The sequence below is a fragment of the Gallus gallus genome, chromosome Z (genome assembly GCF_016699485.2).
Source record: "Gallus gallus isolate bGalGal1 chromosome Z, bGalGal1.mat.broiler.GRCg7b, whole genome shotgun sequence".
Classification (NCBI taxonomy): Eukaryota; Metazoa; Chordata; class Aves; order Galliformes; family Phasianidae; genus Gallus; species Gallus gallus.
This window is the reverse complement of record NC_052572.1, coordinates 28080056-28100695: the sequence shown is the minus strand read 5'-3', so window position 1 is coordinate 28100695 and position 20640 is coordinate 28080056. Positions and strand designations below refer to the sequence as shown.

Sequence of the window (20640 nt, the reverse complement as noted above, 5' to 3'; positions counted from 1 at the left end):
CAACATGCATCCAAACAAGTTTATTCAAAGCATCACACAGTGAACACATTTCTTGTTCACTTTATTCCATTTACATCTATGTTCATCTGTTTTTAAAAAAGCAACTGCTCACAATGGAGGTAGTCAAACACAGGTGCGTAGAGGAACCTCCATCCTTGCAAAAACTTGACAAGGTAAAGCCGGATTACATGGATTGAAGTAGGTACTTAAGTTAACTTAAGTTGGCACTTCTCCCACTTTTTTGAGTGGGAGAAGACATCTTTTCCAACATAAATTATTCTATGACTCTGTTAAACCTCATCAAACTCACTGAATGAATATGTATTTTACTGTTACATTGTGTTATTTACATCCATAGTACAGTTAATCACTTTATCTTTTAACTTATGATCATGTCTTGAAGAGGAGACACAGAAGAATTTCCAGATTTCCCAGATTGATTGGTGCTAGAGATGGAGCACACATACTCTTTTGTCTCCAGTGAGTTCCTCATCACTTGGAAGAACTGTACTCCAAGTCAACACAAATAATGGTGTCTTTAGTCCCACTGGTCCTTGCTGATTTGGGAAGGTGTGTTGTGATGACTGCATAGCTCACAGTTATAGTCTCATTCAGACCATGAAATCAGTCCTCCTACTACCTGGTGCAGATCAATCCCAAGGAAATCCCTGATATCCTTTTTCTTCTTTTTCTTCTTTTTCTTCTTTCTCCTCAGTTAACGTTTGTGTGTAGCCCTATCACATAAAGCTACTGGGACTGCCTGAACTTTTCTAGAAAAACTCCAATGACCTATTTGCCAGCTGTCAAAAATCCACGGTTTAGATAACTGACCTAGATGATCTCCAGAGGTCCCTCCCAACTACAACAATTCTGTGACCCATCTGATGGCAGAGCTCCATACATCCCCACTCACTCAAAGGGCAACTCCCGCTCTTTGCCTTCACTGCCTGTCCTTCCTAAAGAGTCTGTTATCCATCCATCTCAGCACTCCAATGGTGTGAGCTGTCCCCCCATGTCTCTGTGATTCCTGTCAGGTCATAGCCCAGCAGAAGTCTGCATACAGACTTCTGTAATTCCTCTTGCTTGTTTCACAGCAGCACACACTGTGTACAGGCGTTTCAGGCAGGCACCCAAATGTCTTATTCCACAGATAAAGCGTGGAATAAAGATTGATGTAACTTCCTTCTTTACATGCCCATGCTTGCTGTGCTCCTTCTGTTCTGATCACTCTTTGTTCTTTTCTTGCCCGCTCTGTCTACAGATTCCTTACTTGTTTGATGAAAAATACGTGTCTAAGTATCTAAATTTTCCCAGAGCTCTTGAGACCTCTTCTGCAAAGAAAACAAAATATTTCCTCTTCCCACCTGGCAGAAAAGGTATCCCACAGTAATATCATTGCCACCATCACCATCTCTTAGTTGTTTTGCACCATCTCTGACTACAGTAGTGTTCCTCATGTGTTCCTTTTCTGGGACAGGAAATCAGTGAACTGCCTTGGGGATCTCCTGGACCCAGAGATACCTGGCAGGGTCTTAACAGGAGCAATCATATAGATATAGTGCCAGACCAGGGAAATACGGGATGGGAGAGAGGGAATTAGGGAGAAGTTGCTGCACAAGCAGAGCCCTACTGTTAATGTCAATGCTATTTTCCTGGTTTTCACACGTTTAGACGATGCACCATTGGTATTTGTTTGTCGAGGACATTTCCAGCCAGAAGGGAAAAAGGACAGATACGAAAAGCCCTGCAGGTCCAATACCAATGATTCTATTTTTTCTTATCGTTAGTTATACTTTAATATAATTGTTAGTAGCAGTAGGAATAATTATATCCTTCAAAATGAAATGCTTTGTTGAGAAATTTGTCCAGACTGGCTCATAATTACATTTTTTTAAATGAATGATTTCTGAACTTAAATACCAATAAGCCAATTTGACTGTGCACACGAAGCAGGCTTTTCTTAGCAATTTTGGGCCTCTACAGTTCTTTGTTGATTAAGAAGCAAAATGCAGGTTGCTGAAACCGAGTCTGCTCTCAAAAAAATCACAAACATTGAAGTGTCATGCAAGAATTGTTAACCGAGGGAAAAATATTAAAGTATGGTGTTTAACTATGTTTTTATGTTAGAATCAGGAAGGATTTTCTCTCACCTAGTTCCCACAATCCAAATGTGTCTTATTTTTGTTTAGGTATTCTCCTGCCATTATAAGCAGGCGCTAATTATGCCAAAATAACACTTGGCATTGAGGGACCACCTTTTTCCTTGTACTCATAAAAATGAAGCCAAGAAAATTAGTTTATACTAAAAGCCATATTTATATTAGACAACTTACAGTTTGAATGTTAAAAATTAGAATGTTTTAGAATCACAGATTCAGAATCACAGAATCACAGAATTACAGAATGGCTTAGTTTGGAAGGGACCTTAAAGCCCATCCAGTTCCAATCCCACCCATCAGCTCAGGCTGCCCAGGGCCCCATCCAATCTGGCCTTGAACACCTCCAGGGATGGTATGTCCTCAGCTTCTCTGGGCAGCTTGTGCCAGGACCTCACCACCCTCCAAATAAAAGATATCCTCTTAACACCTAACCTAAATTTCCTATATTTTAGTTTAAAACCATTTGCCCTTGTGCTATCACTATTAGACCATGTAAAAAGTTGGTTCTATTCCTGCAGAGAAATTCAAAGAAGAACTTGCATAGAGACAGCAGGCCTTTTCTCATCATCTGCTAGGCACAGCACTTTTCTAGTGCAAGAGCAAAATTTCAGGTCTTGCATCAGCCACTAAGGAGTTCAAGCACTTGTCATTTTGTATAATAGGGTGCAGCTAAAAAAATTAAAAATATACCTATATTCTCCTTATTTTCTTGTCTTATTCATCTGGCACTGGCAACAATAACAAGCAGTTCCTGTCTATTGATGGATTTTGATAAAGACTTCTTCTGTTCCATGATCCTGAGCACACACTAACAGTACTGCCCCGTGAAGTGTGATGGTAATTCAAAAGAGTTGCCTTTATATCCTGACTTCAGTATGCGGCCCACAGCTGCTGCAGTTTCAGAGAGAAATTCGAAAATGAGGAGGTAGTCTGCAAAGGACATTATTTATGTGGTAATATGAAACCACAAGCACGTGTAGGGATGCAGTGATTTTTCTGCATATAGTCCTCGTACTTCTAAAGCCATTCTTGCATTTCAGGAAAAACTAAGGACTGCCTCCAGTGAGAAGATACAGGCTTCAAGAAGCATGTTGAGAAACAGGAGAGGGTGTCCCAAGTTCATATAGCATTCTTCCAATGAATAAATGACGTTAACTTTAGTTACACTTTAACTTAAGTGTACCAACCCTCTGTCCTACTACCTAAAGCAGCTTGCTGAGACATACTAAATACCTCTTCGTATTCGCTAGATTGAATACTGCTAGCAGTGAAGACCTGGGCCAGGGTCTGCATTCCCCCACCTCCAGGACTGCAGAGTAAACTCATTTAAGTTAAACAGAGAAAATAAAACAGGAGCCCAATGAGATTGCAGATTTTCGTAGTTTCATCTTCTAATGTCTCCCATCTCACAGTGGAAGACATTAGAGGCTATTTGAATATCTGAGTTTTCCAGAAACAGCATGAGCAGTCCTCACACCAGACACATCAAAGATGGCAGGGAAAAATAATGATAATTAAAAAACAAAAACAAAAAAAACCAAAAACATTTTTTATTTAAAATATAGTTATGAATGGAATTTTAATAAATAATTTCAATCTCTGAGACAAAAACAACCAAAGAGCTATGAACCTGCAAAATGTAGCACAACAATAGATTAAGAAATACCATCCAGGAGCGTGTTCCATCAGCATTTCTTAAGTAATCACAAGAACATACATTTCGTGTCCTAGCAATGAGAAAGTTCTTTTTCTATTTCCAGGATGAACAAAAGGTCAGTCCAACCTGAGATGTGTACTTCTTGAAGGTCCAAAGAGTTGTATTATCCCCAAATGTTAAATCAGAAGAATAATAATCAGTTATTAGTCAAGTAGTGCCAGCTGTATCACAAGGAAATTAAAACCTCAAAACAGCCTTTTTTCAGAGAAAGAGATGAATAAGCTGAGCATTATGTAATAATTTCCAGGAATTTTCTCATAGTTATCAAGAGGGTTACAGTATCCTTTTAAAACATAGCTGATGGTAGCCTGCATTTTAAGGTCTACAATTAAGGCAAAAAATGTCATGTATATATAGCATCTTTTCTTTTTGCACTCTTATCTTCTATGTGTATTGAAAGAATTCTTCAAAGCTATAAAACCAAATCTCTGCAGTGAACTGAGAGCTTCAGTGGGAAAAAAAATCCAGAAAATGGACTGTTCAAGCACAAACTGTGAAGTTTTTTATGGTCCTAGACCTAAAGTGCTTTATCTTCAATACATTTTCAATAGGATGTGTCCTTGAAAGTGCATAAACTTCAGAAAGCAAAAATGTGGACATTTTAATAAACCTCTCTGTACTTAGCTGTATAAAAACAGGCCGGAATCCAGGGGCCTATTATGCTATGATGATTGCAGCTTTTCCCAGTTTACAGTAATATGGAAGAAGGTTGCAACAACAGAATAAAAACAAAAAATGAGCATCTCCCTGAACAGACAGAGAACATCAGGGCTGCCAAATCTTCACCACCAATGGAAAATCTTCCCTGCTTTCTCTAAGTTGTCTCAATTTGTATGTCTGCAAAAGGAAGAGTTATATGAAAAAAATATTAAACTACAAAAATATGAAATAACAGAACATTTATTGGCTTTGAGACTCTTTCTCAGAGTTTGGAGGTACCGAGAAAAATTCTTTTCATTTTCAAAACAAAGGATTGAAAATAAAATTAATATGAAGGTCAAAGAGAAACAAAATATGATCATGGTAAGAAATGGTAGTTTAAACATAATGAAGGTTAGAGTGTTTGAACAAATGCAGTGAAATGAATGCAACCTAACAAATACAGAGAAATTGCTGTGACTTAGGTCATCTCGTCTTTTAAAATCCAATACAGTGCCCCATCTGTCATTATCTCTGGTAAGGTATCCCTAAGCTCTGGCCGTTTTGTTCAGAGATCTATACCTGCTTGCCTTTCTTTAGTTTTACAGTAGTAAAGTATTGCAGGGTGGGGTTTGGGAGGTAATTTAAGTTCTTTTAAAAGTCAGAGAAAATGAAAGGAAAGCTTCAATAACTTCACCCTTTTTTCCATGCCACAGTCTGTTTTGGGAACTTCAGAGACTCAGTCATTTATTTTCCTGCTTTGCTGGGATAGAATCTCATAACTTGTTACAGTTTGAGTGGCAGTGATGGGCTAAGGCCTCCCTCCCCACCGTCATCATCATCATTCCTCCAATTGTGCTGTCAAGACTCCTAATGGCCATTAAATGTGAGGAGAACAGATGATTCACTCTGTGTGAAATTTGCCACTATTTTTACCGTTATCATTTATGCTTACATTTCAGCTCCGCATCTTCAAAAGAAGGACCTCTGCAGTCATGCGCGCCCTTATCTTTCGACAGCTCTTGAAACAAACCACACACACAGATTACAGTCAGCACAGATAAAACCATTCATGCAATGATAAAACTTTGTTAAACTTGTCTCAGGACTTCCAAGAAGCATATGACTTATACTAGGAAAGAGATTAAAACCAAATACTGCGTCTGTTTCGGACACGTATTTTTAAAATAGCTTTTCTTAAAGAAAAATCTTAACAGTCTGTATGGACTAACTTGCACAGAGCAGTGTATTTTAAAGTGGTCTATAAATAAAGCCAAACAACATATAAATAATAATAACAATTAAAAAAAAACATCAATAGAGAAGACTAAAGTATTTTAGTCTCTTTTCTCTATGCAGGTATTAGCCCTATTCCTTTTCTTGTCTGACTGCCGTGGTGGTACTGGCCATTTAGTGAGCTTTGCTAAATAGCACCAGTGTCTGAACAGGAGGGAAAAAAAGGCTACTAGGGAAAAAGAAGGGAATAAAGTGTCATTGCCACCATTATAGAATAAATTCCCAGTTACAGATTATTTTTTTTAATTATTTCCATAAGACACAACTGAGCTACATTTATGCCACAGATACATACTTGTTATATGAATTGATGATTTAGCCATACGTGTCCTACAGTCTTTACTTGCTCTAGCTGAAAAAAAAATAAGAGAGAAAAGTCAAAATGAAAGCAAAATACTCATTTTAGATCTACTGAGGGCTTAAGCACACTGGTGAGAAGGGCGATCTTAACATTGATAGTCACTGGTTCTCAAAATTTTCCACCTCTTCAAATCTTCAGAGCCCATGGTCTGTCATTTTTCCTTCTTATTTCCTTTCTAGTTGGTTTGCAAGCCAAAACTCAATTGACACTATCCATTAACATAACTGAAATGTAATTGCTCAAATGTTTTCTCATTATACATTTTTGCCTAACATTTGAGCATGTTGGGCAATAGAGAACAAGAAGGGAGTCACCTTCGTAGTGCATTCAGGGAGAAACAAGCCCATTTCCAGAAGGGCTCTGTTATTAAAGAGTTGCCTGCCTGGTCATCTAGGTCAGCTTGGGTTTTAAAAGCAAAATGTTCTCAGTACTGTTTTAGCTTCTGAATCAATTCTTTGTTTAAGACACTTACATACACATAACATAATCATGTTAATCATATATGTCATGTATACTATCACATATACAAACATGTGATTAATAGTAGTTATGCAATGTAGGAAATTCCTGACCTTTGCTGAAATCCCCAGATAGGAATCTTCTGAGAATTCAAGGATATTGCTGTCCCTTCTTTCACTTTCATGTTCTGCTCCTATTCCTATCATGTTCCTAGGAGAAGTTTATTCTTAGGAATTTAGACTTATGTACAGCCTTTATGTAGCCTGCCAGCATTACCCATGAGCCTGTTAAGCTTCACAAACACTTCTCCCAGGACATGTTTCCATAGCACCTGTGCAGGAGATGAATTTGTGACCAAAAAACTGAATATCCACATTCAGTTCTATCTTGCATTTATTTTATGGAGCTAAAAATGAAAGCTCAGAGTAGATGTTGTTAATACATCTTTTTGTGTAGTTTCCAGCCAGAAATGAGAGCTGTTTCTGACTTTCATTAGGGAAAAGACAGCTGACAGACAGGAAAATCACAGTTCTATTACACAGACTGAGAAAGCACATCTCTCTTGGTGTACAAGCTTTTGAGATAACTCTTCAAACTATGAATTACTCCCAGCTTAATTTCATGCCAGCTACCTATTTATATCTACTATAAGATTTGAGCATTTCAAAAGAAGCACTTAGTTCACTTCTTGTTCAGTTTTTTTGGAGCATTTCTGGTAACATTTCACAAAGTCACATGGGTATGATATTATAAAGCTGAAAGTACTGTATCAATTCCCCCCATTGTCTGTCTTTTCATACAGCTTTACAGTATGTATATATGTGTATGTATATATATATAAATATATATATAATTATAGGATAATTAATTATAGTATATAATTTGTTATACTTAGAGGATAATTAGAGGAAGAACTCTGTCTAAGCAGAGATTGTTCAGCAAATCACTCTTTCCTTTTCATATTTTGAAATGAGCCCCTATGGATGTTTTGAGGTCTGCATGACTTTACAGTATGTGTTAATATGATAAGTAAAAAAGTACCACTGATAATAAAATCCTTAAACAAACCCTTCTTCTCCCAAGGAAGCAGAGGGATTATGGTCAGGACAGGACAGGAAAGTTTTTATTTCAGGTTATGCAAACATTTCAAACTTAAGAAAAAATAATAATTGAAAAAATGGTGCATGAGCGTGCTGTTGCTTAGATACTTTACAATTACACCTTCAGATCTTTCCACTGGCTTGCTAGCAAATAAAAACAAATTACCACTAATACTTCAGCTGTTTCCAGCTGTGTGATGCTGATACTCTCTAATCCAAGTCAGTCATGTGAACAGAAAATGAGCAAAACCTAACAAGGAAATGAAACAAGTGGTACCAAGCCACAGTGGGAATATCTTGTGAAAAAAATCTTTCAGACTGAAAATTGGACCAATCACTTAATATGTAATATATCATTTTTTTAAATAGTATTTTAACAAGAATGAGGATGTATCTGGAGTTCATAACAAATCAAATTAAAAAAAAAAATGTGCACACTTTGCAGAGTGCAGTAAAAAAAAATGCTAAAAAACCTAAAGTGCCCTATCTACACTGAGCATTCAGAATAACTTTTATTTCTGGTATGTTCGTAAACAGTGTTTTGATGCTTCAGTATAATACTGCATTAATCATACTGCTCTACCCATGAGGAAAATTAATAGAGATGTATGATTGAATGACCTGAATGTGGCTGGCAAGTCATTCCACTCTGCTGACCTAAGAGGTCATATCTGATTGAGTCAAGTGAAGAAAAAGAAAGAAATAATGCATAAAAAACAAGTGGTTTCATTATTAAGGATCTAAGGAGGGTTTTCATGATCTCATCTCACCTTTGTGAAGATGAATCAACAGGAAACATTGATAACAACTTAGATGCACAAAAATAAATATCTTGAATGTACCTTTCCTTATGCAGACAGTAATTGGCACTGATCCAACGAGGGCACTCACAATGAGTACTGGCCAAACAAAGCGCCTGCTCTCAGTCCAGAGTACGTCATCAGCTGAATCTTCAGGAAATAGGAGTAGGCGAAAGGCATTGCAGAATTACATAAGCTTCTCCCTTTTTCTTCCATTTTCATTATTATTTTTGTTACCATAATTGATGTGATAACAGCATTTTAGATTTTGTCTAAGGCTGATGGTGCACTTCACTGCATTCATTAATTAACAAATATTAGATAAACATTACCTAACAAATTTCTATCTGTCTTTGCTTCCTGCATTCCATTGGACAATGCCTTTCCTTTCAGCCCAAATCCTGCTTATCACCAAGGTAGAATGTGTTACACCCAGCTTAGTGTCCTTCTGGCAAGACTACAGGGAACAGCTGCTTGACAAAGTAAAGAAGGCATCACTTTGTTCTGGTAAAGCTCTGAATGCAAAGGATATATTGCTTCCTCAAGCCTGGATGCCTTTCTTATCAGTATTGAACTTGCCTTCTCTCCACCCTTCTAAAGGATGGCCTACCTTCCCCACTCTCAGCTGCCTGCTCCCACCCTGTCAGTCACAAAAAACACAGGCAATTTTTAGCAAGATGTTGAATTTATATATGCCCACAGCAAAAGCTGTACTGGCGGGAAAAGACCAGGTTGTTCAAATGTTCAAAAAGACCAGGTTGTTGACAACTCTAATAACCAAAACAGAATTTTTCTTAAAGCGTGTTGAATTTATGTGAGAGAGTCTCATTTCTGATCTGCAAATGATACGCTTTTCAACTAATTGATTTTTTTTTTTTTTATAACAGTGTAACGCTCCGTTTTCACATAGATTGTATACGATTCCCACCTTTGAACAATTAGCTCCATCCACAGACACATAATGACAGTGTTGGTACAGTGGAATCATACGCTGTTAGCAAAACTCAACAACACAGGTATTCCTTTTCAGCCTTTCCAAAATTGGATAGGAATGAGAAACAAATAATGGCTGATTCAACTCAGACAAAATGACGTAATATTGTGAAATATATCACCATAAATGGAATTTAGAGAAGTTACCTAGTATGTACAAATTTGCAGATGTATTTTCTTGAATCTCTTTATTCCAGAAGATGCAGCGAAAATTTTCACAGGTTCTGTTTTTGACTGTGAGAGTACTCGTCACACGATACAGCTGATCACTTCCAGTTTCATAACTTGTATTTGCCTTATCAGTCAAATCCTGACATTCTCCATTTTGCCACATCACCTCAGCTTTTGGGTATCCTTCTGACTGACAAGTTAACTTCCACTCTTTGTCTCCTGTGCTTACCACTTCTTGGGTTATAGTCCTGTAAGGAGCTAAAGAGAAAAGAGATTATCTTTACCAGGTGGAAGCCAGTAGAACAGCATCTATTAGCAAGATATCTTTTCCTTATCCCCAGCCTCCTGGCCACACTTCTGTGCATCAGTTTGTTTTTTGTAAATAATGCTCCTAGTAGGGAAAGTAATTATTACTATCATGTGTCTTTCTGTAATTGGGGGTACAGTGTATATTACAGTGTTGACACAATGTTGACACAGCTATCTAAATGGCATTTACTGGACTGTTCATCGTATGTTAGATAAATTAAGGGGAGCATATGGATTCCACCTAAACAGAACACAAGGTTATACAGTGGTGCAATGGTCACGAGTCTGCTGCTGTCTCTGGGGAGCTTTCTTGAAATGCTAATGTAGACATGCTCTCCTGCCAGGACTGCCCCAAAATCTTCCCACAGTACAGTGAACCTCCTGCAGCAGAACTCTCACCCTGAACTTTCAGATTGATGGTCTTGTAGTCAGCTCCCCCATACTCAATAAGGCAATGGTAAAGCCCCGCGTCTCTGAGCTTCACGTTGCTGATCTGAAGGAGAGACTGCCCAAAATCCAGATTCTCTTTCAACAGCTTTATCCGTCCCTGAAAATCACTGTGCTGACTTCCAGAGTCTTCCTTCCCTTTGAGAAGTATGTAAACATCCTTTCTAACTTCATCTTTTTTTTCCCAGATGACGCTTAAGTCCCTGAACTTTAGTTTCCCGTTCACTGGAAATACGCATTCCATCGTCACATTGCTGCCAAGTTCCGCAGTATAGAGCGATTTGGGGGCTTCAACTGTGAATAAAGCTGAAAAAGAAAATTTGAAAACAAAACTTAATTGTCTGTCATAAGCCTTATTTTGAAAGCCATGCTTAATCAATATCTGTGGTACACGTTTATATGACATTCTGAGGACCGAAAGTATCTGCCATGTTCTTGAATTTGTTTTTGCATACCTTGTCCCAATAACAAACAGGGCTGTTTATGCCTGCAGACACCTGCTTTGCGCAGGTACTCAGTATGGATCTGTTCTACAAACAGTAGTATGTGTGCACCCATCCCCTCAGCTGTTGCTTTCATAACATTGCTACAGTAACAGGCAACAGTTAATACCTCTCCTGAGAATATTCTGTTTATAGAAGTGCACCTTCCTTTCTGGGGTGATGTTCAAGAACATGTAACAAGTCCCAGAAACAACACTGCCAATTAAATTTTGCTTAAGGCAGATAGTATCTTGCCTCCATGATGTCCATGTTGAGATGCTGGCAGGGATTTCAACCTAGCCATACATCAAAGCAGTCATATTAAGTACACAGAGCTTGTGTGGTGTGGAAGCCTACAGCGACCTTTTTACTTAAAATATTCAGCTAAATAAATAAATAAATAAATAAATCAGCACCTGCAGGAATTAACGTTTCCATGCTTACGCATAGAAAGAAAACAAATGGTTCTGCTACTTCTTACAACTCAGCTTCTTACCATTTAGGGAGCGCCAGCAGAATAGAAATATGTGCAAAAGCAAAAGCTTTTCCATCATGTAGGTAGAACCTAAAATGATAATGGATTAACATAAATATTTGCTCATTTTCTAACTTGCACTGTAAAATACAATTCATAGTCACAAGCCACAACACAATTCATTTGCACACAAAGAAGTGGACACAAGGCACTGAATTCCACTCTAGCAAAGGCATGACAAAGTTGCCTTTGTCTGACTGCACCAAGTGAGGCAGAAACCTCCATGGGCAGGTCCAGGAAGAGCACCTGATTTTATTTCCTTAAAACACATTTGTTAATTATGGCAAACATGAACTTTATCACTATCTGTCAAATAGTAAATGAATACTCACAAGTACCCAGTTGTTTCTAAAAACCATAGCAGGGATGGTTTCTCCTGATGTGAAAAGAAGGGAGCAGTTCTCTACACATATTCTGTGCACACACAGTGGGTGCAATGACCTCAGTTCTTCCCTGAAAGCTGCCTTTCTTTTACTCTATTGAGCTTCGTAGCAACTGGGACTTCACAGCACTTGTTGCAGGGCTAGTGAAGCTACACGTATAATCCCTTACAGAGCACTGAAACAGCAATGCCCTTGTAAAACAGTGATTAAACAGCCTACAAACAAAACTTTGAATTTCTGCCACTTTAGTTCTGAACATGCAAATGTGTCAATTTTCCCTCCAAAATTTTCCCCTCTTTTCTAACGTGACTTTTATACTCCTACACAACACTTCAAAATTACAAAACACTGATTAATGTCAATTCAGTCACTTACCTTCACACACCCACTGCTCTTGTTTAAGTGTGAAACTTAAGTCAGAGCAGTACTGGGATCAAACAGTAGTATATCTTCAAAGTGCACTTAACAAAAGCTTAAGCTGACTTCAATGGAAGTCTTTTGTGAGTACAGAGAAGTCCACAATTTTATCTAAATAAAACTCTCATTTGGGACACACAAGGAGCAACAGAAATAAGGAAAGATTGCATTCAACTGTTCTCTAGTGGTAACAGAAATTTGCATAAGAAATTAGGAACTATGATAACCATCAAACTTCTCAACTCATGAAATTCTCAGGATTGCAAAATTTACCCAAAAAACAGTTTGGTATTTCTCTGGCTTTCAACACTAAGGTGATAAATTAGCAACATTGCTCGGAGCCATTAAGACATGTATGCCTTTACAGTACTGTGGCTTAAGAGGATGAGGCTCCTCCCAGTAATTTGATTTAGGCTCCTTTTTTTCCCCCAGATTGCTGCTGCCTGATCCCAGCAGAGTGTGGATGGCAAGGCAGGTGGAGCTGAGGAAGGGAGCCCATCAAGCATGCTGCCAGGCAGGCATGAGCAATTACGGAATGGGCTTCTTATAACTGTCATAAAAATATAAAGACTCAAGGTGAAAAGTACATTTCATGAATGAATACATCACAGTCTTCTTAACATGTCTGGATCCCCAATTCACTCTTTAACCACAAAAGACGTTCTTAAAAGCAACAGCAGTCTGATAGCCCAAGGATGCCTAGGTGCATCAGATTTCCTTCATTCTTGCTGCCCAACAAAACAAAGCTTCTCAAATGAGATAGAAAAGTCTCACAGGTGTGCCTCAGCCACATTCACTTCAAGACAGCCTGCACAGAGTAAGCCACAGAGGCTGCCCTGTGCAGACGGGCAACTTTCAGTGTTCCCCATGCCAAGACCATAGAATCATAGAATGGCTTGGATTAGAAGGGACCTCAAAGGTCATCAAGTTCCAACTCCCCACCACAGACAGAGTTGCAACCCACTGCGTCAGGCTGCCCAGGTCAACATATAGCCTGGCCTTGGGCACCTCCATGGATGGAACATCCACAGCTTCTCTGGGCAGCCTGTGCCAGTGCTTCGCTGCCTTCTGAGTAAATAATTTCTTCCTAAAATCTAACTTAAATTTCCCCTCTTTTACTTTAAAGCCATTTCCCCTTGTTCTATCACTATTAGACAACGTAAAAAGTCAGCCCCTCTCCTGTTTATAAGCTCCCTTCAAGAACTGGGAGGCCACAGTGAGGTCTCCCCACAGTCTTCTCTTCTCCAAGCTATGAGTGGCGAAAGCTGCAGTAGACTCAGTCTTTAAATGTATCCTGCTTTATTCATAGTAGAGATCAGAGCTAAGATGGTGGCCAGAACAAAGAGTACATGTACTACTGACCCAGGAGGACACCCATACCTGTGGATGCATCCCATCCCAGTTCTCTGCAGATTTCCTCTTAGGAGAGGAAATTAACTCCTGAGAGTGGGATGATAACAAGGAAGCTCTTCTACAATTCTCAAACCCACAATTGCATTCTGAAATTGCAAAATTCTAACTCCTTTGCTTTCAACTGCTGTAGAAGAAGACAAGTCTTACTACATGTGGAAAATACATGACTGTTACTTACAAAATTCCTCAAGACTGAGAAAGTCTGCTGTGCCGCTGTACTCAATTGTCCACTTTCAGTGAGGAAAAAAAGTAGGTCCAGGTCAAATCCAAAAGCACTCAAAAATGCTCACTGCAGTAACCATCACAGACTGCTCTGCTTCACCCTGAGCAGAAGCATGCCCAAGCTGGCTCAGCTGAAGCAGCTTGAGACCTAGATGCAAAACCAAATCCAGAGCCTTCTCACTGCTTCTCTTACAGAACCTGCCACAATGCTCCTTCTCTTCTCCAACTGATTTCTGACATCTGTGGATAACACTGTTCTAAAGAGGCAGAAAGGTATTTGTAGCAAGAAACAGTCTTCAGTGCAGCTGGCTGCACAGTTCCCTCACAATCACATGGAGATGACAAGAACAGAACTACTTGCCCAAGCATTCTTATTAGCAGAACTTAAATGTTCATGTAACTCCACTTCTTCAGGAAACTTCCCCATTATTGGAAAGTTCCCCAGCAGGGAAAATTCTCTGTTGCTAACACTGGTTAACTGTAACCAGAGACAAAAATGGGAAAATTAGTGCTTGAAATGCCACAGGCATTTTAAGAAATGTGTCATGTAATCAGAACAGTATGTAGGCAGCAGTTCTTGATCCGTCTACACTAATTCAGGAAAAAATTCTTCATGATTCTGGAAGTCATTAGGGAACACAGAAAAGAGAACAAACATGAGAAGCCAAAGAATGTTACTCACGTTCACCTGCTGACTGCAGTGGGACAACCTGTTCAACAGCACCAACTATGACTTTAAGCCCACGCTTCAGTGTCAGCTCACCCAATTCAGTTGCTTTTGTGTATCTCCAAAAGTGGAGAAGATTCTCAGAAGAGTTTAAATACTGTAAGATCACTTAAAAGTTTCCAGGAAATATTTTCTTCTTTAACCTGGCAGCCCACTCACAGTACCTGTCATGGAAGCAAAAACATTTAACAGGCAAAATTGGTCAGCACTGGCCTTTTTACTTGAAGCGTGGGAGGAACATGACAGGCGTGTGAAATCACAAAAGGTAACATTTAAGTTCTGGTAACCTGAAAGCAGTCTGGGAGGCTGAGGTGGTGGATTTCCATAGTAGGAAAGACTGATGAAGGTTTATTTCCACTAGTTTCTTCTGTGCTTAAAAGCATGTGTTAATGACATTTCATTTTCTCAGAAGCGAAGATGCAGCAAAAAGAAACCAAAAGGGATTTGTAGAACAATGACTTTGAGACCACAGAAGCCATCAATGTAGCCAGCTGTTAAAGCCATGAATTTAGTTTCCTCTTTTTCATCACTTGAGCTCACAGAGATGGGTTTTCCATGCAAGCACGTAACAGCGAACAGAAGACCACTGAAATTTCTTTTCACAGTGATGGGCATATATATTTGTATGTATATAGATACCTACTGTTTTATATATATGTATCATTGTAGGTTTTGAAGCATAAACTACGTGGATATAGATATAGGTATAGATACAGATATGAAATCATAGAATCACAGAAATGTTTGAGTTGGAAGGGATAGTTAAAGGTCACCTAATTCAATTCCCTGTGATGAGTAGAGACACCCACAGATCCATCAGGTGCTCAGAGCCCCATACAGCCTGACCTTGGCCGTCTCCAGGGACGGGGCATCCACCACATCTCTTGGCAACCAGTTCCAGTGACTCACCACCATTAACAGAAAAAAACAAAACAAAACAAAAAAAAAAACAAAAAAAAAAAAAAACAAAAAAAACCAACCACCCTTTTTCCTCACATCCAATCTAAATCTCCCCTCTTCTGGTTTGAAACCATTTCCCCTTGTCCAACCATATCCTCTTATCCTATTATAGAAGATATAGATGATATAGATATAGTTTTAGATGTTTTAGATATACATATACCTGTAGACATGGCCATAGGTATAGGTGTATATTTAGACACAGAAGCCATATATATCAGCTGCAGTGGGTTTTTGATTTGGTTTGCTGTTTTGGGGGGGGGGAGGGTGGACGTTTCTATTGTTCTGCTCAGGATTTCCAGGCGGACATCCCAACCCTGTCAGGTATCCCCGGATAAGACACAGGGCCGGAGCCGCCGGCGGGCAGAGATCTCCCAGAACCACAGCAGCTGCTCCCCCGCCCCCGCCAGTCTCTCCCCTACCTGCCGGCGAGCTGCGGTCATCGGCCGCGGAGATGTGGCCGAAAAGCGCCGGGGACGGCGACGCGCGAGCGGGAGCAGCGTCCCTGCATGCGCGGAATGGAGTCGTCCTCGCGGTGCCTGGTAGCTTTGAATTCCCGAAAGCCAGGGGCTTTCGGTAAATGAAATCGAAAAAGAAACTAAGGGTTTGGGAGGCGGGAGGATCAAGCAGGGGAGCCCGGAGCGTCCCCGTGGAGCCATTCCCATCCCCGCTGCCCAAATTCCCGAACACGAGTGGACGTGGGCTGGCGTCAGAGGGCTGGAAGTTCAACCGCTTCCGACAGTGCGCGGATCCTGCAGAGAGCAAACCTCCGATCACGAGATCGGATGTTATAACCTGGTAAGTACCTTCTGTGCTGCTATAATGACCCCAATTACCCAGACGAAAGCAACCTGAAAACAAGAACCTTACTCGGGACATCGATGTATCAAAGAACCAAAATATTTCCCGATGTGTTAGAAGAACACTTTACACTGACATGCATACAGCAAAGGATATAAGGAAAATTCAGAGTGCATGCCGGCTTGCACACGGCACAGCTATGTACTGAAAGACACAGAGGATGCTGTCTGCTTAAATATCTGTCACTGCCACCTTCAGTCGGTGGCTGGCGTTTTTTGTGGGGCCGTAAACCTGCAGGTGCCTGAGAGCTCGCTGGGTAGCTGCTGTACACAACTGGGTTTGCTGCTGACCAAGGGCAATGCTGTGGAGCTACTTGACAGAGGGACGCCCCACTCCCTGATCTGGTGAGGTCAGGACGATGGGGAGCGTGAGCACATGTGGTGAGAGCTTCTCTGCATCTCTGTAAAGGAGCACTGCAAGGCAATAGTGGGTAGAAACCCTGAGTCATACCCTAACCCCCAACACCTAGGCAGGAACCACTAGCCTACCAGAAGCTACCTCCACAAACACAGAGGCACAGTGAAATATCTTCTGCCTGGAGGAGAGCTGCAGCCCTGGGGTGCAGTGCAAAGCCCAGGAAGGGAAGCCAAAGCCACAGCATCCTTCAGACCAAGGGAGCTGCTGCTACTCAGCCACTGCTGAGCTGAGTACCAGCAAGAGGGGTGAAACCACAGGTCAGAGTCCCATGTGTCCATGGTGAGCCAACTGAAGACTGGATCACACTCACATTAGAGCCTATGCCTGGACCTCAGCAGTAGAAACCCACATGTCTGTAGTGGCTGCAAGTGTATCAGGGTCTGGTTCCAGCAGCTGGGCTACAACTATGCCAGATGGCCCCCACACCTATGTGCCATTAAGGGGCATGACCCAAGTGAGTGACACTGTGCTCCAGTCCCTGGGTGGAACCAGGGGTCAGTGGCCCTTGTGCCTGTGTACAGTGCCACAGTAAGGGAGTGTATTGAGTGCAAGCAAAGGTCCATCCACCTGAGTCAGTGAGGATGCACAGTGTGGAGACAGGGAGTATGTCTGCATACCTCATAGGCTCACCTGACTAGGTTCTAGACCAAAGGCTGGCATCCAGAGGCAGCTACTGGGCAGACCAAGTGTCTGAGCCCCACTGCTGGAGGCATGCACACTGTACATTTGTATACATGCATTCCCACCCTGTCCTGCTCAGCCAGGGAGAGGAACAGGATGATGCTGTTTGTGTTTGTGTGAGCGCTCTATGTGGTTGACCATGAATGTATGTACCTTTAATGACACAAAGTACATGAGCTCTGTGTGTATGTGGCCATCAGCAATATGTGCTCAGTGCATACCTGTTGTACCTGAGCAACCTCACCTTTCTTGGGCTGCTGGACCTGTCTGATTTCCCTGACATGCAGAACTGCTCCTTTCAGCAAGAATCACTGCCAGCAACTGCTACTCCCATTCTCTGCATTCTGGATATCTTTCAAAAGATAGAGATCTGGATTTGGAATGTGACAACTGGAATGCTTTGCTTTGAATGCTTTGAATATGCAGAGCATATTCAGCCATATGCTCTGAAGAACAAAGTTTATGCAATTACCTGCTAATTTACTACTGAATATATAACTGAAAAAATATTAATTCATGTTGAAAATTATATAATATTTTCTGTACAGAAATTCACTATTCCATCTTTGTTCTTTTGTTGTCTTCTTGATTTATTCATTCATGACTGCCTCAACTTTAATACAAGCTCTGCTGTGTTAATGGTTTGTAGTTTTAGTTTCACTTTACTGCAGTGTCTGGCATTAGAGACAAGTCTGAGTTTCAAAAATGATTCTGTTACTGAAGTTAATTCCATATTCCACGTTAGGATGCGATGTGGAAAGACTTATGTTGGGAAACAACAGCAATTCGTACTCAGTACAATTAGATCCTTCCTGAGGATTTCAAAACACAGAAAAGCAGCTTCAAATAGCTTTGGACAGCCACATTTTGTTTTGTTTTATGTCTCATAGACTCATAGAATTACAGAATGCCTTGAGTTGGAAGGGACATTAAAGATCATTCAGTTCCAACAAAACAAACAAACAAAAACAGCTGGGTAAAGAACCAGCTGGAGGTCTGGGACCAGAGAATAATGAATGGAATTAAATCCAGTTGGCAACAAGTCATGAGAAATGTTCCCCAGGGGTTGGTACTGGGACCTGTCCTGTTTAATATCTTTATTGATGATCTTGAGTGAACTGTCAATTAATTTGCAGATGACACCAAGCTGGGAGGAGGTGTTGATCTTCCTGTGGGTATAAAGGCCCTACAGAAAGATCTGGATAGGCTGGATGGCTCAGCTGAGTCCAATGGAAAGAAGTGATTCAACAAGACCAAGTGCTGGGTCCTGCACTTTGGGCACAACAACTCCAGGCAACACTACAGGCTTGGGGCAGAGTGGCCAGTACACTGTGTAGAAGAAATGGGCCTGGGGGTGTTGGTTGACACTTGGCTCAGTGTGAGCCAGCACTGTGCCCAGGTGGCCAAGAAGGCCAATGGCATCCTGGCTTGTATCAGAAATAGCGTTGTCAGATGGAGCAGGGAAGTGATTGTCCCCCTGTACTCAGCACCATGCTCAGTTTTGGACCCTCCTTACAAGAAAGCTACTGAGGCCCTGGAGCGTGTCCAGACAAGGGCACTGAAGCTGGTGAGGGATCTGGAGCACAAGTCTTATGAGGAGCAGCTGAGGAAACTTAGCCACTTAGTAAACTCAGCTTGTTTAGTCTGGAGAAGGGAAGGCTCAGAGCAGACATTATTGCTCTCTACATCTACCTGAAAGGAATGTGTGCTGAGGTGGGGTTTGTTGTCTTCTCCTACCTGACCAGTGGTAGGATGAGACGGAATGGTCTCAAGTTGCATCAGAGGAGGTTCAGGTTGGATATTATGAAAAATGTATTCTCCAAAAGAGTGGTTAAATGCTGGGATGGAAGTACTAAGGGATGTGAATTAGTGGGGAAATATTGGTGATATGTGGATGGCTGGACTAGCTCTTGGAGGTCTTTTCCAACCGTAGTGATTCTATGATTCTATATTTCAAAATCAGAAATAATTTCAAAATGTTCTCATGTAAGCCCAGCTTTACAGTCAGGAAAGGTGTAGCAAATACAGAGTTGTCAAAAAATAACCAATCGGTAAGTCTTCTGAACTCGGAGTAATAGAGCATTGTCTACTAATAACATATTAAACACATGGAGTGTATGGGAATTTTTAAACGTAGTTCTTGGAAGGGTAAAAATGATGGCAACATCTGCAGTGTCCATATCTTGGCACAGAAAAATTGACCTCAATAGTTGTGGACTCCAGAGTCAATGTGTTAAAATGGTGGGTTTTGTTTGTTTGCTTGTTTGTTTGTTCGTTTGTTTAACAGCTGTGCTATAGGAAGTGTAAAAATGTATCAAATAGTGTTTTGATCATTATATTGTTATAGTTACATAGAAAAGAGTGCTAATACTATTTAAAAAATGGCTACATATTTTTCTATCCCAGCATTGCTGGAATAAAGCCCGTCAGTTTGAAGTTTTTGCTGCCCTCTTTCTTATATGTTTTAATTAAATAATAATAATAATAACAAAAGAAGTTTTTTTACTTACATATATTAGGTATGTAATGTATTTTATAAGTGGCCCTCTGCACTTGATGCAACCCAGGCAAGCCAAAATGTTGGACACCCACACTCTAGACAAGGACCTTATTCTCCTGTTGTTTTCCCATCTGGAGATGTTCAGGTATTCCGAGGGTACTTTAGTTACACTTACTCCTGTTTTGTGACTGCATGGCATGCTGAAGACTCTTCAGACAAGAAAATATTCAAGAGCTGGTAATTCATGCTCTTCCAGTGGGGAAAGAAGAGTGGCAGCTTCACTGTTAAAAACAGAGAGCAAAGAGAAGGGCAATGGTGAGTCTGAGAGTAGGAAATACACCGTCGGGAATCCCAGCCTCAGCTTAATCAGAATCCAGGGAAAATGATACTGTCTTGGTATCTCTTCCTATATGCCATCTTTCCCCCCGCAGTTTAGAATTCTTCGGGAACTTCTCTAATGGTACAAAGTACAATCAGATACTGAAGAACTCTTAGACTCACAAAATGTTACAACATGAGAAGAACAGTTCAGATAAAAACTGCAATGATAAACAATCTTCTGTTCTTCTTCTTACAGTGGAAAAGAAAACA

At 40.5% G+C, this 20640-nt stretch overlaps 1 protein-coding gene across 11 annotated transcripts; it reads right to left on the bottom strand.

The window, feature by feature from the left end:
• Positions 1-3692: 3692 nt before the first annotated feature.
• Positions 3693-16327, bottom strand: CD274 (CD274 molecule). Of its 11 annotated transcripts, XM_046905548.1 has the most exons (10): positions 16013-16327; positions 14586-14794; positions 13860-14381; positions 11430-11498; positions 10404-10757; positions 9672-9953; positions 8574-8681; positions 6107-6163; positions 5471-5536; positions 3693-4713 (listed from the first exon to the last, which is right to left on the bottom strand). In XM_046905548.1, the coding sequence occupies exons 4-10, from the start codon at positions 11485-11487 to the stop codon at positions 4691-4693; spliced, it is 948 nt and encodes a 315-aa protein (XP_046761504.1). In that variant the 5' UTR covers positions 11488-11498; positions 13860-14381; positions 14586-14794; positions 16013-16327; the 3' UTR covers positions 3693-4690. The 11 variants fall into 11 exon arrangements, with proteins under 11 accessions (XP_046761504.1, XP_025000841.1, XP_046761507.1 ...); XM_025145073.3 differs by lacking the exon at positions 13860-14381; XM_046905551.1 differs by lacking the exon at positions 8574-8681 and having other exon boundaries at positions 13860-14794.
• Positions 16328-20640: the final 4313 nt, after the last annotated feature.

Coding starts and splice junctions, on each gene's coding strand:
- CD274 (XM_046905548.1), bottom strand. CDS start 11,487: ATGATGGAAAAGCTTTTGCTTTTGCACATATTTCTATTCTGCTGGCGC. Junction 10,758..11,429: donor CTGCTGGCGCTCCCTAAATG/GTAAGAAGCTGA, acceptor TTTCTTTTTCAG/CTTTATTCACAGTTGAAGCC. Junction 5,537..6,106: donor ATCATCAATTCATATAACAA/GTATGTATCTGT, acceptor GTTTGTTTCAAG/AGCTGTCGAAAGATAAGGGC.